Genomic DNA, 17,219 nt, shown 5'->3' with positions numbered 1-17,219 from the left:
AAAGCCTCCACAAAGAAAGCCTATCACCTTAAACACATGAACATTCCAAATGTTCAACGGGACTCCTTCAACACCGATCCATGCATTTCTGCACGAAACCTTCCTGTCCAACATTTGAATCCTCCAACTCCATTTGACAAAAGATACTGATGTGACTTCCGGGATGATAACCGAACCAAAAGAGACCAAAGACTCTTGCTCCCTCTCATTGGCACACCAAATGACAACTCTGTCATCTGAAAAACTGGAAAAGCTCAAATTTTTCCCCCACCATCGTTGCACTCCAATTTGGACCACAGACCATGGTAGTCAACAGTCTTCTCTAAACATGATAACAACAAAACGCCCTTCCCTGACCGAATTCTCCCCCTTCTCCCCCACATCCGTCTCCCCCAATGTCGTCTTCACGCCTTTGGCACCCACTTCCTTCCCTCCTAAGATCGGCTCCTCCTTTAAGGTACTAGCTTGTAAATTCCTCTTAACAATGGACGCCCAAGATGCCGCTCTGTCCACCTTCTGACCAGATGCCATTTGAGAATTAGTACCTATTTTCCTAACCAACATACTCAAGCAAGCCACTAAATCTTTCCAGCCCTTGCCGAACCCCTCCTCAGGAACTATGATTGACTCAATAGCATTATGTTTAATACAGATAATTTTAGGAAGACTCCTCTAACATTCTTGAACCATTCCAACAACAATCTCATGGAGTAGTTCCTAAATGTCCTCCGATCTGCCTTGAGATAATCCTTAGCATCAATCATCCATTCCACCTCTTCTAAGAGCCAAATGGTTGCATCTAGCGATAAAACAATCTCATACCCTGTAAATCTAGTTCTCTCACAAATCCGAACTGATCCACCATCCTTTGAAAGGGTCAACATGAAAACCTTGTATGCTGTTCTAAAACTCCAATACCTAGGATCAGAAAACGATCTAGGTGCCTCCGAAACTAATTTTTGTCTAGATCCAGTGGGGAAAAATACATTTTTCATCCCATAACCTACTGGTTATGATGCACTTTCGACCTAAAAACCATCAGAGCACGCTACTCGTAACAAACTAATAACCAAATATCTTCTACACTTGCCTCCAACCTCAATAATCTTAGAAATAGACCATTCTACTTAATCGAACATCTTTTTGAAGTCTATAATAGTTTTTGACAACACCGCTCTCAACTTTTCTCAAAAAGAAGAACATAAATGAAGAAGCAATGCTGAAGTTACATCATTTTCCGGAAAAGGAACTAGGATTCCATCTATTATATTGAAATGAAACCAATGCATCCATACAGTAAAATATAATAATAATAATAATCACAACATAAATAAATAATTAACGTAGAAACAAATATTACAATTATACGTGTGTTTCATGTGTCACAACTTCAAAAGTATGTGTCAGATCCATCGCATGTCCTGAGTTATGAGACATTGGGTTTGTAGGAGGATTTATCTTTCGATGAGCGCTCGGCGAAGATTCTTGGTTGAAAGGATAAAGTTCTAAGGAATAAGACTATTTCCTTGGTAAAAGTGTTGTGGAGGAATAGTGTTGTAGAGGAAGCGATTTGGGAGCTTGAGTCGGATATGCTACAGTTGCATCCCGAATTGTTTGAGTGAAATTTCGTCCCAAAATTTCCTTTCAGGGAGAGATAATTGTATTATCCGTATCTAATTTAACTAATTATTATTATTATTATTATTATAAGCACAACAACAATATTAATAATACTAATATGGTGACTTTATTTTATTTTATTATATGGTTTAAGACATTATTATTATTTAAATAAATTAAATAATAATATTTGTATGTAATTGTAAAAGAAGACCATAATGTCCCTAAGTTTGAGTTTGGTTGAGGGGCATTAAAAGACATTATTTTATAATTATTTTGTGATTATAATCCAATCAAATCATGCAAATTTGAATTCCAAGTAAGTTATGATCAGATGTATTTTCCTTTTTATTTTTAAGAAAAAAACCATATTGTGGAAAAGAATCGCTCAACAACAACCAAGTGGTTGGGGCATCTTTTTTTTTTTTTTTTTTCAACACGATTTAGAAGGCCTCTAACAGTTCAAAATCGTGGGAAGCGAGAGAGTCACACGAGTGGTAGAAAGAGACGTTCTTAAATTTTCTAGGGAGAGAAAAAGAAAGATTTTAGATTTGAGAGCTTTATAAAAAATGGGGGTGGTTTTGAGTGTTTAGAATGTCTTTCCTATGATCTAATGAGTGTTCTTGACATGAAAACTGGGGTTAGAGGGTTGGTTTTCAAAATTCACCATTTTTCACCATTAAAGTTGGTGTTCTTGAGAGGATTTCGGATTTGAAGGGGTTAGGACGAGCTCTGGGACGTAGAAGCTTAGGGGACTCCAAGGAGCCATTTGGACATAAAGAGATGAAGCTTAAAGGAACAGAACTCAAAACCTGAATTTGATAGCCATTTTTGGCAGTGTACCGGAGTTGGGGAAGGAGATTTCAAAACCATGACTTCAAAACCTGAATTTAACGATCCCACCGGTACTGCTCGGAACCGAGAGAGGAGTAAGTTCTTCAAAGTAGCCCATGAAGTAACCATTCGACTACGGTTCTCCCACTGAAACTAGGTCAGCACATCCCCTTCTAACACGTTGATAGTCGCTTCCAACATGTGAGCTTCCGTCAACTGGTTCAAAAGAAAGTAACGTTCTGCATGAAAAATCCACCCATCGGGGTTGTCCCCAGAGAACACAGGCAAATCCATCCGTGGTGGTCTGTAATCCTAGCTGAATAACTGTGGGAAAGATGGAAGTGAGCTGAGTCTGAAGTGGCGCCATAACTAGATCCAGCGATTCTCGCGACAGTGCAGTCGACGACCCATCCCCATCCACCGCTTGTCGCTGACGGTCATTACTGGCAGTTGTGAAATCGATACTTGCGCACCCCGATGCTTGAATTAGCTAGGCCAAATGGCCAATGATCAAATCTACCTTCTCGACAGCCGGCAACCTTTGAATATCAAATTTGACCATGTCTCCCTCCACAAGTTACACTACTCAGTTTCTCCACACCCTACAAAATAACTCTCCCTCCCTATTTATTCTCTACTCTCTACAGTACATCATAAGCATCTGTACCTACTATACTCTACCCAAACTTACTACACACGTCCCTATATAACTAATTCTCTACTGCTTCCCCCTTTGATGCTGACTTGGCATTCCTCTCCTCTTTGGTCCGACGTGTATAGACATATGTGATAGGTGGTCTATCAGTATTACTATCTGAAATATTCCGTGCACAGTCAACTAAATTTAGTTTTAAGAGTTCTCTCAAATTACGAACATCTTCATTATCTATGTTATTATATATATTTTTGACAGCCATGTTTGTTATTATACCATACAATATCTAAATATAAAGTTAGTTCAATACCAGAACTTCAAAGAAATAGCATTTACATATTGATTAACCGCACATGACACATATTGGGTTAACTTAAGCAAATGATTAAAATAGAAAGGAAGAACGGTTACAAACCTTCAGCCCATTGATTCCACCAAAAGATCCACGACATTCAATTAAAAATGTTAAATGACGTTCCATTGCTACCCCATAATCAACCTAAGCAAGATAGAGGAAAACATCTCAGATCATTGTGTCCCAAATTTAAAATTTAAGTATGCACCTGAAATGCATAAACAAATCAGAAGTGCATAGCTGAATTAGTTACCATGTTAACAAAACGGGAAATCAAACGTGCCGGTTGGTTATCTGCATCCTTCACATTCGCAAATTCAATACCATCATACAAAGCTTGAGATATTTCGAAAAGTAGTTGTATGGTTGTTGGATTACATATAAAACCATCCCTGTGCATGAAATTATCCTCGATATATAAATATGAGAAGGAAGAGGCTAGTTCAATGAAAGTTAAACAGTATGAAAATGAGTAGGTTCCCAGAAAGTATGACAGCATTAAATAAGATGGCACTGTAGACTAAGTGGAATACCTTGTTGCCATGTTAAGGATATGCATATTGACAATGGTCCGTGAGCTCCCGTACATTACATCCAAGATCTCAAGAAAATGATTCTAGAAAACACAATGGATGACAAAATTTTATTGACTTTTCAATTAGATGAATCCCTTGGAAAAATTACATCACAGATTATTGAATAATTTAATATATAAGGTGTTACAAAGAGAGCGGTAAGGAAAAGCAAATAGAATTAAAGTAATAAGAGAATATACCAAAGCAAACATATCTTCTACACGGTTGTGATGAGATAGAAGCTTCACCAAGATGGACTGCAAGTTTGTTTGTTCACTTTCAGCAGTTCCTGCTCGCTTTGACATACCTTCTAAAATGGTATTCAGATGGTTATCCTGAAATAAATTATTAGGTCGGCTGAGAACTACTTAGTATAAGTTCATACTAATACACCCATGACGCATTGACTTGAATACCAAAGGGAACAACAAGAAGGCTATTCCAAAATATGCAAAATACGAAAATCAACCAAAATAAAGTTCTAAAAAAATTTCAATGTTTATGTACTTTCCAACCTCTTATTAAAACATCTGTACTTACATCATTGAAGTCAATCATTGATAAGCCTCCAGTCAAGTTAGTTTACACTAGGAGGCCACGTGACACATAAGCCCAGGACTACTTTATATCTTAGCTATACATTAGTTTGTATTAGTATTTTTTCAATTTGTTTATTTTATTTTATTTTTATCCAGCTGTATTTTATAATATAAAGGGGCTGAGTTGTATTAAGTCTTTTTTAGATCCTAGCTGGCAGTTTCTTTAGCCTGACCAGTTCCTATAAGTAAGGGTGGAGATTCATTTGTAAGGGGAGGAGAGGAAACTAGAAGAGAATAGGTCCTTGGGAGAGAGCAGCCCTCTCGAAAGGCTGTGGTGGGAGATACTGGTTGATTGTAATTCTTTTCTTTTATTTTATCAATAAAGAGGTTTTCTGTGAGGGATTTCATATAACTATGTTCAAGAATAGATAGTCTTCTTCTCAACTAAGAAGATTCTATCTGTCATTCACATTGAAAGAAAAGACTAAACTTAAGCTCAAAACTTCATACTGTGTTTTTTCTTCCGTATGTTTTTAGTTTTTGTAATCAACTATAATTAATCAAGAATCTCTGTTATGTACACAGAAAACTGAAAATTTAACTTCACCCTTTGTGCAAAAACTTGCAGTGGACACAGAGAATACTGTGTAACATAGTGACTGATATATAAATGTAGAAAATATTGTATATTAAGAATTTACTCAGTATCTTTCCAATAAAGAAATCAAGCTGAATTATTATAAAGTTACTATAATTAAATTATATAGTTTTAGGCTAATTGATTTACCCTAGAATATCTCTAATTACTTTAGAATGTTTGGTATTAAATACCAGATTTATTTATACATGTGCAGTGCCTTTTTAAAGGTCTTATTCTCTATCAATAAAGATTATCAAAGGCTAATTTTTCACCTCATCAATCATATGCCCTCTCGAGTGTTGAACTTTCACAGTCCACTCTCTATCCTTCTTAAAACATATCCACGTACTCATCTTGTTTCTAATCTCCCCTTTAAAAACGTTTGGTTGTACTTCTTATGTCCATGTTCTAGGTCCAAACCGATCCAAATTTGATCCACGTGCTCTTAGGTGTGTTTTTTTGGACTACTCTTCTACCAAAAAGGAGTATAAATGCTATCATCCTATTCACATCAATCCCTCATCTCCTTCTCTATCTGACATAGGAACATTTGAGCAACAATCTCAGCCCCAAACTAAAGAACTTTTAGTTTACTCTCGCGACCAAGAACTATCAGCTAATACAACCAACTACTGCTCCAACATCTCACGAGTCTAACCCACAGACTGTTCCTAATGTAAGTGATCATTCTCTCAATCCTATCTTGCCTAATGATATTCCTAATGTTGAGTCTTCTAGTATGGTGGAACCCAAGTCTGAGTTACCTATTGCCAAGAGGAAAGGAGTCCGAAGTTGTACTCTACATCCAATGTCAATATATGTCTGCTATAGTAGACTAACTCCGAAATATAAATTTTTCCTAGCAGAAGTCGAGCAAGTGGTAGTTCCTAAGGACATAACTGAGGCCCTGTCACCAAAAGAATGGAATAAAGCAGTCTACGAGAAAACTGGGGCACTAGAAACCAACACAACGTGGACAATAGTCAATCGACCTAGAGATAATCATGTGGTTAGATGTAAGTGGGTATTTACGGTTAAACACAAGGCTAATGGAACGATAGACCGATACAAAGCGAGACTAGTTGCAAAAGGATTCACCCAAACATATGGAGTGGACTACAACGAGACGTTTGCACCCATTGCCAACTTAAACACAATCAGGGTTCTGCTATCAGTTGCTACAAATCTCGATTGGCCCCTACAACAACTAGACATCAAAAATGTCTTCCTCAATGGGCATTTGGAATAGGAAGTTTTCATGAGAATCCCTCCAGGGTTCGAGGAAAGATATGGAAAAGAGAATGTCTGTCACCTGAAAAAGTCTCTCTACGGCTTAAAACAATATCCACGAGCATGGTTTGAAAGATTTAATAGGGTGGTAAAACGGTATCGATATAAGCAGGCTCAATCGGATCACACCTTGTTCTTCAAACACTCACAAGAGGGTAAGGTAACTATTCTCATTGTCTATGTTGATGACATGATACTCACCGATGATGAATATGGAGAGCAAGAAAGACTTAAAGGCTTGCTAGCCCGAGAATTCGAGGTAAAAGATCTTGGACTAATGAAGTATTTTCTAAGAATGGAGGTTGCAAGAACAAACAAGGAATTGTCTTGTCTCAAAGGAAATATGTCCTAGATCTACTCAAGGAAACAAGAATGAGTGGTTGTAAACCTATGACAAAACTAGTTGAACCAAAAGGCAAATATAAACCAACAAAAGAGAAGCCAATTGACAAGGGAATGTGTCAGCGGTTAGTGGAAAAATTTATCCACCTATCCCACACAAGGCCTGATATTGCATTTGCTCTGAGCTTGGTTAGCCAATACATGCACAATTCATTCGAAGAACACTTGGAAGCTGTGTACAAAATTTTTCGCTATATGAAGAAAACACCAAGAAATGGATTACTGTTAAAAAAAAAATGAGGAAAGAAGTGTTGAAGCCATCACAGATGCAGATTGGGCATGGTCAGTTGAAGATAGAAGATCAACAACTGGATATTGTTCTAAAGTATGGGGGAACTTGGTCACTTGGAGGAGTAAGAAGCAATCAATGGTATCCTGAAGTAGTGCCGAAGGAGAACTCAGAGCTCTTGCTCAAGAAGTATGCGAATTAATTTGGATCAAATGCATACTTGAAGAATTAAAACTTCAAAGGACAGAGCCTTTAAAGTTGTACAACGACAGCAGGTCAGCATTCAACATAGCACACAACCCAGTCCATCACAACAGAACCAAGCATGTTGAAGTAGACAGACACTTCATTAAAGAAAAAATTGATGGAAAAGAACCATGTGTTGTATATATTCCTAGTGTAAAGGATGGTGAATAGAATTGTGTATTTTATTCATGTGAATGTCATATATTTATACAACCTAGGAGAAACTAAAATAGGAAAGTATGAGAGAAAATAGGAAACGAAATAATTACAATTGACCCTATCTTCTAGCTAATTTACAGCTAATTTACAGCTAATTATTCTAACACTCCCCCTCAAGCTGGAGCATAGATGTTAATCATGCCCAGCTTGTTACAAAGATAATCAACCCGCACCCCATTCAAAGCTTTCGTAAAAATGTCTCCTAATTGTTCTCTAGTTTTCACATATCCTGTAGAGATCAAGCCTTGTTGAATTTTCTCACGAACAAAATGACAATCAATCTCAATGTGCTTAGTTCGCTCATGAAACACAGGATTTGAGGCAATATGAAGAGCAGCTTGATTATCACACCATAATTTTGCTGGCACTGAAGTCTGAAATCCTACTTCAGTCAAAAGTTGATATATCCACATTATCTCACACACAGATTGTGCCCTATATTCTGATTCAGCACTGGATCTAGACACAACATTTTGTTTCTTACTCTTCCAAGAGACCAAATTACCTCCAACAAAGACACAATAACCTGAAGTGGATCGTCTATCCACCTTGGAACTAGCCCAATCTGCATCTGAGAAACACTCCATCTGGGTGTACCCATGATCCTTGTAAACAATACCTCTTCCGGGTGCTCCTATCAAGTAACACAAAATTTGCTCTAAGGCTGCCCAATGATGAATTGTTGGAGATGACATAAACTGACTGACAACACTAACTGAGAATGCAATATCTGGACGAGTCACAGTAAGATAATTCAGCTTTCCAACTAATCTGCGATATTTCTCAGGATCTTCAAATGGTTCCCCATCACGTGGCAGATGCACAATTGGATTCATTGGAGCACTACAATGTTTTGCTCCCAATTTTCCTGTCTCAGTTAACAAATCAAGTACATACTTCCTTTGAGACAGAAAAATACTTGTTTACTCCAAGTGACTTCAACTCCCAAGAAATACTTGAGCACCCCCAAATCCTTCGTGTGAAACTGAGTATGAAGGAATGATTTAAGGGAAGAGATGCCTTCAGTATCATTTCCAGTAATAACGATGTCATCCACATACACAACTAACAAAATGATACCGGCAGTTGATCTTTTATAGAACACAGAATGATCTGACTTACTTTTCAACAAACCAAATTTCTCAACAGCCTGACTAAATTTACCAAACCAAGTACGAAGACTCTGTTTCAAACCATATAAAGACTTGCGAAGACGACAAACTTGACCTAACTCCCCCTGAGCAACAAACCCAAGAAGTTGCTCCATATATACTTCTTCCTCAAGATCTCCATGAAGAAAAGCATTTTTAATATCAAGCTGATGCAAAGGCCAATGATGAGTAGCTGCCATGGAAATGAACAGTCGAACAGATGTGAGTTTAGCAATAGGAGAAAAAGTATCACAATAGTCCACTCCATAAGTTTGAGCATAACCCTTGGCAACAAGACGGGCCTTTAAGCGAGCAATTATTCCATCCGGATTGACTTTAACCGTAAACACCCATTTGCACCCTATGGCCCGTTTTCCTGAAGGCAAATTAACCAAGTCCCAAGTACCATTTGCAACTAAAGCATTCATCTCTTCTATCATTGCAGCAAGCCAGCCAGAATGAGACATAGCTTCACGAACAATTTTAGGAATAGTGATAGAATCAAGAAAAGCAATAAAAGAGCAAGAAGAAGAGGAGAGATGATTATAACAAACAAAAGAAGAAATAGGGTATGTACATTGGCGTTTACCTTTACGTAGTGCAATGGGAAGATCATCTTTGAGTTCCGGATCTGATGATGAAGATGCAGGTGCAGGACATGAAACGGGAGATGGAGGAGGTGGACGCCTGGTGTACACTATAGGAGGCTTAGGAAGTGGTGGAGGTGGTGGAGGTGTAGGCATTGCGGGAGCTATGACCGAGGCAGGTGAAGGAACAAGAGACTCGTCAGAACATGTATCAGGCGCAGAGGATGTGACAGAATATACCAACAAATCATCATCCTCCCCCTAACGAGTAGGAGTAGGTGAAGATGAAAAATAAGGTATATTTTCCACAAAAGTAACATCAATAGAAACAAGATATTTGTTGAGATCAGGACAATAACACCTATACCCTTTCTAAAGACGAGAATAACCAAGAAAGACACATTTTAATGACTTAGGGTCTAATTTGGTGACATGTGGACGAACATCGCGAGCAAAACAAACACTGCCAAATACCCGAGGAGCAACTGGAAACAATGACTTACAAGGAAAAAGAATTTTAAATGGGATCTCACCATTAAGTACAGAGGATGGCATGCGATTAATAAGAAAGCATGCTGTGGAAACTGCATCGGCCCAAAAAGGTTTAGGAACTTTCATTTGAAACAAGAGGGCACGTGCAGTTTCAAGAAGATGTCTATTTTTATGTTCTGCTACACCATTTTGAGGTGCAGTATCAACACAAGAAGTTTCATGAAGCATGCCATTAGAGGTCATGTCAGATTGAAATTGAGCAGATGTGTACTCTTTGGCATTATCACTTCGCAAAGTACGAACAAACACATTAAATTGATTTTGAATCTCAGCACAAAAAGCACAAAATATAGAAAACAACCCAGAACGATTTTTCATTAAATATAACCAAGTTACACAAGAATAATCATCCACAAAAGTAACAAAATACCTGAATCCAGGTTGAGACAAAATAGGAGGACCCCAAACATCATAATGAACTAACTCAAAAGGAACACTAGCACGTTTATTGACTCGAGGACTCAAACTAATACGATGATGTTTGGCAAACTGACATGACTCACAATCTAATGAAGACACCTCACTATACTGGGGACAGAGTTTCTTGAGCAGAGGAAGGGATGGATGGCCCAAATGACAATGAGCCTCAAAATCAGAAGCAACACTTGGACAAGCAATAGAGGCTGGTGGAAGTGGATCAAGAACATACAGGGCACCAGATTCATGTCATTTACCAATAATCTTCTTCGTCATCAGATCCTGAAACAAACAATGATCGGGAAAGAATGAGATTGAACAGTTTAGATTATGAGTGAGTTGACTAACAGAAAACAAATTAAAGGACAAATTAGGTAAATGTAAGACTGATGACAAAGTGAGCAAAGGTGTGGGAGCAACAGTGCCAGATCCAAGAACAGAAGATGGTGATCCATCAGCTAAGGTAACAGTAGAAGTGGGACTATGAGACTGAAAAGTGGAAAAGAGACTGGAATTACCTGTCATATGATCTGTGGCACCAGAATCAATGACCCATTTTGAGGATGTGGAAAGAAGGCATGCATTAGAGTTACCTGAATCAGCTATCGCAGTGACAGAAGGAGATGAAGACTTAAGTGATTCCTGATACCTCGAGAACTTGGCAAATTCATCAGCAGAAATAAGGACCGATTTGTCAGATGCATCACTAGTGCTTGCAATATTAGCAGTGTTTTTGCTGATTTTTGAACTATAACTTCCTACACTCAAACTTGGTGTGGCCTGGTTTCTTACAATAGTTGCACATGATGCTCCCGGAATCTGGTGTTCGATTATCAGGTCCTTGTGAATTACCTCCTTTGTATCCACTTGGAGTAGAGTTTTTCCATGGTGCAGAATTGTTACGACTCACCAAGGCGATATTAAGAGGAGCTGAAGAGGTAGTTTCTGTGCAAAGAACACGAGTAAACACATCTTGTAAAGAGGAGACATCAGAACCAAACAGAACTTGTGACTTTGCAGAGTCAAATTCAGATGAGAGTCCTGCAAGAAAACTCATAACAGCCATCTGCTCTCGTTGGTGCTGTTGAACCTTCACATCAGGACTAAATGGCAATAACACATTAAGCTCTTCATATGTTTTTTTAAATGCCATAAAGTAACTCATAAGAGATTGATCTTGTTTCTCCGCACGATAAAAGGCTTTGCAAACATCATATATGCGAGATATGTTGTCTTTGCCAGAATACAAAAACTCCAAGTAATCCATTAGTTCTTTAACCAATTCACATTGATTAATCAAACTAATTACCTCATTATCGATAGAATTTCGAATTTGAAGGAACAAGCGAGCATCCTCACGAAGCCATATTTTTCTTGAATCGTCTTTTTCTTTGGGAGGATCGTCAGTCAAGTGATCATCTTTGTCAATACTCCTCAGATACAATCGAATCGTCTTACTCCATTCCAAATAATTCGAACCAATCAATTTATGGTCCGTGATTTTAGACATCACAGGAACCACATCAGAAACAACCACTGATTTCGAATCTGATTTTATCTCTGCCATAATCTCGAAAGCAAAAACAATTGAAAGAGAAAAGGAAGAAAGCGAACACCAAAGAATGAACACCCAAACACGAAGAAGGCAAAAGTATCAAAACCACAAAAGGATTTGGGGGTTTTGCAGATCGGCAGCTGGGCAATCCGTCTATGTGGGCGGTGAGAATAAACTCGCACTCCAACTAGGGTTTCCGAAAAAGGAACACTAAACTCAAACCCTAATCTTTTTTCTTTTTTTTTTTAATGAATCCTAATTTCGAATTTCGAATCACAATTCTAAGTATGCTCTGATACCATGTAAAGAATGGTGAATAGAATTGTGTATTTTATTCATGTGAATGTTATATATTTATACAACCTAGGAGAAACTAAAATAGGAAAGTATGAGAGAAAATAGGAAACGAAATAATTACAATTGACCCTATCTTCTAGCTAATTTACAGCTAATTATTCTAACACCTAGCAAGCAACAACAGGCTGACTTACTGACTAAAAGGCTATCAACAGAAAGTTTCAACGAGTTAGTTTGCAAGCTGGGCATGTAGAGTCTCTATGCACTAGCTTGAGGGAGGGGTAGAAAATACTGTATATCAAGCATTTACTCAGTATCTTTCCAAAAATGAAATCAAGCTGAATTATTAGAAAGTTACTATAATTAGATTATATAATTTTAGGCTAATTGATTTACCCTAGAATATCTGTAATTACTCTAGAATATTTGGTATTAAATAACAGATTTGTTTATACATGTACAATGTCTATTTAAAGGTCTTATTCTCTATCAATAAAGATTATCTAGGCTAATTTTCCACAATAAATATATATATTTAAGAAAAAAAAAACAAAACCACTTGATTATTAAGCATTAAAATACATTAAAATACAAGTAAAAATGAAAAACCATCAGCACAAGCAAAATAAACAAAGATTACAAAATAAAACTCCACTCTCTCTACCAGACCAGGAAAGGAACATATATTTATTTATTTTATTTTATTTTTAACAATGGAAAGGAACATTTATTAAATACTCTTCATTATATAGTCATAATACAACACACACTTTGATCCTATCCCACAATCTAGCCACCTCACTCTCCTCTTCTTCAAAGATTCTTTTGTTTCTTTCCAACCATAGTACCCAAAAAACAGCAGCCACTTACTGCTGTTTTCCACAGCTTTTCTTTTTCCTGTCTTCATTTAATCTGAAATTATAAAACTTCCATACAGTGATCTGGGACAAACCATATTAATCTAAATTCTTTCAGTAGCCTATACCAGATCTGTATTAAAAATGAACAATGCAGAAAAAGATGAGTCACAGAATCGTTGTCTTTTCTAAAGAGTGCACACCAACCCAGAGACAGCGACATATAGGGTCTTCTTTTCTGCATCACATCATGAACATTCACTCTACCCCACATATATAGTTTGTAAGTGCAAGACCTTAAGGCCTGTATTTCATGTGTATCTGCTTGATTATCAAGCAATTTGTGTAAATGCCTGATATGCTGTATTCTAACTCAGTTATTTAATATTCGACTACAAAACTGAAATTTGGTACAATGTTGTATCTAATAAGGCAATTTGGCACAAGATTGAGTTATGTCAGTGGCTCACCTCCTTAAAGCATCGCTCTTAGGCTTTTGATCTCCAACAAAATAAAGAAAGAGAAAAAAAAGATGTTTCTAAATCTATAGCTAGTATATAAAATCAAAATAGCATACAATTGAAGAAGTTCTCGGAAGTAGAGCTTGTGGTTGAAGTCAACAGTGACTGCCATTTTTTTTAGGGGAGAGAGGGAGCACCACCAACATAAGATAATCGTAATTTTTTTTTTTTTGAAAAGAGACAAGGTCAATCAATGATTGACCCCCAATTTCATTAGAAACCCTCGCTTAAGGCGGAGGAAAACCATGGATCATTACATAGAAAAACCAATACCTAGAACAGAAGTACAAGTTATACATCAGATACGATTCTAATCATGGTCACTATCGTAGGATAAAATACAGCCCCAGTCTCTATTGAGATCTTGAAATGAAAGGTTTTTAAAGTATTTTGTCCTATAGACCCATGTTGCAACCCAAAATTTAACTTTATCCCACACCTCTACACTCTTCTTTTCTATATTATCAAAAATTCTGCCATTCCTTTCTAACCATATTGCCCAAAGGATAGCCAATACAGTAGCTGTCCATAATCTAGCAGACCTCTTCCCCCCATCTATCTTGCAAGACAAGAGATCAACACATTTCTTTGGCATGCACCAGCTTAATCCAAATTCTCTCAGTAATCTATTCCATAGGCCTTGGCTAAAAGGACACTGAAGAAATAGGTGTGACAAAGATTCATCAGCATTCTTGCAGCAGACACACCAGCCCGGAGACAACACCTGGAAAGGTCTTCTCTTTTGCATTATCTCCTGAACGTTTACTTTTTCCAAAGCTAACAGCCAACCAAAAACTTTGATTCTAGATGGAGCGCAACCTTTCCACACCAACTTAGCCCAATTTCCTTGTGAATTATACTCGTATGAGACTAAACTTTGAAAGGCACTTTTACAAGAGAAAATACCATTAATCCCAGGAGACCAAATTCTTGAGTCATCCACTACATCAAGAATTGGTTTCTGTTCAAGAAGCTGAAGCAGATCTACTAAATGGGGGGCCTCCCACTCTCTCAATTGTCTTCTGAACTGAAAATCCCATCCAGAGTTAGATCTTGAGAGGCCTTCTCCCCCACCCGCCATTTCTTTTACACTCTTTTGTCTCGCATTAGAAATCTGCATTAGATCAGGAAATAGTCTCATAAAGGCTACATCACCCACCCAAACATCCTCCCAGAATCTGATTCTATTCCCCTTACCAACCTTGAAGCAGACCCTAGTCAGGAATGCATCATACAATGCCGCAATACTCTTCCATGGTCCTCTAAACGACAGAGAATCCCCTCTTTTCGAATCCCAGAAGTTATCAGCTCTCCCATATCTACTTTTAATCACCTTATACCAAAGGGTCTTGTCTTCCAGCGGGAATCGCCACAGCCACTTCATCAAAAAAGCCTTATTTCTTGCTTCCAACTGCCCAATACCTAGCCCTCCTAGAAAAAGAGGTTTACACACCTTTTCCCAAGCCACTAGATGCTCACCCCCACCCAGATCACCCCCTTCCCAAAGGAAATCCCTCATCATCTTTTCAAGGGCGATGATCACAGTTTTGGGTGCTCTAAACAATGAAAGGAAGTAAGTTGGTAGGGATGATAACACAGATTGAATGATAGTTAGTCGACCCCCTCTAGACAAGTATGCACCCCTCCACCCATCTAATCTTTTCGCAAATTTTGCTACAACCGGTTCCCAGAACGCTTGTTTTTTAGGATTCCCCGCCAAAGGCAACCCTAAGTACTTCAAGGGAACTGACCCACTTCACACCCTACCGACCTCGCCAAAGAATCAACCACCTCCTCCACCATGTTCAGCCCCAAGATTTGACTTTTACTCATGTTGATTTTCATCCCGGATGTAGAGCAAAACGTCTTTAGAATATCAAGTAACTTTTGGACTGAACCTTTATCTTTAATGAAGAATATCGTATCACCTGCAAATTGTAAATGACTTACCGAAACCTTTTCCCTCCCCACAAGAAAACCATTATACAAAGAGGAGTCAATAGCTTTGTCTACCATGCTACCAAGTACATCCACCAACAAAATGAATAGAAGAGGTGATAACGGGTCCCCTTGCCTTAGCCCCCTTTCCCCACAGATCTTTCCTCTCGGTCTTCCATTTATAAATATAGAGTAGGATGCTGAGGATACACAGCCTTTTATCCACTTCCTCCATTTATGGCCAAATCCTTTCTTTGCTAGTACCATGTCTAGAAATTCCCAATCAACATAGTCATAAGCTTTCTCAAAGTCTATTTTGAAAACTATACCACTTAGTCCTTTGCTTCTATATTCCTCCACCGCCTCGTTTGCCACCAAGACCGAGTCTAATATCTGTCTATTTTCCACAAAAGCAGACTGAGTTTCAGAAATAGTGTCATCCAATACCCCTCGAAACCTGATAGCCAATACTTTGGAAATTACCTTGTACAAGCTTGTAGTTAGGCTTATCGGCCTATAATCCTTTATCTTACAGCTATTCAGTTTTTTGGGAATAAGGCAAATGTATGTCTCGTTCAAATTCCTTTGGATAATACCATCTTCTGAAAAACTTGTAAACGCCCTCATCAGATCCCCTTTTAAAATATCCCAATTCCTCTGGTATACTGCCATTGAGAAGCCATCTGGACCTGGTGCTTTGTCCCCATCACATTCAAACACTGCCTTTTTCACTTCCTCTTCTTCAAACGGTCTTTCCAGATGTGCAACGAGGAAGTCCGGGACTGCCTTCCACTCAATACCCTCGATTCCGATCACTTCTCGGTGTCCTGATCTATACAGCTTTTTATAAAACGAAGTGATTTCATCTACTATCTCGTTCTCTTTTTCCAATAATACCCCATCCTCCCTTTCAATTCTGGATATGAAATTTTTTGCCTTTCTGGCATTAAGCAGCCGATGGAAAAACTTGGAGTTTGCATCCCCTTCTTTTGCCCACTTGCATTTAGCTTTCAGCCAATTTCCTCTCTCTTCTTCAAAAAGCAATTGTTGCCATTCTTTCTTAAGAGATCTCCTTTCTTCCATATATAGTAAGCTCCAGCAATCACTTCCTTCCATCCTATCCAACTCAGAGATTCTCCTTTCTATTGTTTGTTTTAAAATCTTTTTGCTTCCAAATTCCTTCATGCTCCACTCCTTCACCTTCTCTTTGATTATTTTGAGTCATTCCATAAAGTTGTATTCTGTCCCAAACTTTTCTCCAGCATCCTTCCACCAAGTTGCAAATTCCTTCTTAAAAGAACTGTGTTCCAGCCACATATTGTCAAACCGGAAGGGACTTGGCCCCCACTTGGGTGGGTTGGAGTCCAAGACAACCGAATTATGATCTGAAACAATTCTAACATGTACCTCTTGCCTAACAAAAGGGAGTATCTCATTCCATTTGCTGGAAAACAGGAATCTGTCCAATCTACAACAAATTGGGAGCTGTCTAAAATTTGACCATGTAAATTGACCATTATTCAGCTTGGGATCAACGAGTCTCAGCTGTCTTATTAGATCATCAAACAACTTCATACTTTTGGTTACTGTCTTACTGTTTAACTTCTCTTCCAGCCTTCTAACTACATTAAAATCACCCCCTAAACACCATTTATCACCACATATGGCACTTAAGCCTGCTATCTCATCCCAAAACGCAGCTCTCTCGCCATATCTACTAGGTCCATAGACTCCTGAAAA

General features: G+C 38.1%; 1 protein-coding gene across 6 annotated transcripts in view; it reads right to left on the bottom strand.

The window, feature by feature from the left end:
• LOC133782367 (uncharacterized) overlaps window positions 1-17,219 on the bottom strand; it is a 54,053-nt gene that overhangs the window by 21,389 nt on the left and 15,445 nt on the right. For all 6 annotated transcript variants that reach the window (XM_062221647.1, XM_062221645.1, XM_062221644.1 and 3 more), the window contains 4 exons: window positions 4,240-4,374; window positions 3,998-4,080; window positions 3,718-3,856; window positions 3,525-3,608 (listed from right to left, as the gene is read on the bottom strand). In XM_062221647.1, the coding sequence (XP_062077631.1) occupies window positions 3,525-3,608; window positions 3,718-3,856; window positions 3,998-4,080; window positions 4,240-4,374 (441 nt within the window). The remainder of the gene's footprint in view (window positions 1-3,524; window positions 3,609-3,717; window positions 3,857-3,997; window positions 4,081-4,239; window positions 4,375-17,219) is intronic.

Source organism: Humulus lupulus, chromosome 6, assembly GCF_963169125.1.
Source record: "Humulus lupulus chromosome 6, drHumLupu1.1, whole genome shotgun sequence".
In the NCBI taxonomy this organism is placed as follows: domain Eukaryota; kingdom Viridiplantae; phylum Streptophyta; class Magnoliopsida; order Rosales; family Cannabaceae; genus Humulus; species Humulus lupulus.
Note: the sequence above shows the minus strand (reverse complement) of the source record. Positions and strands in the feature narration are given on the sequence as shown.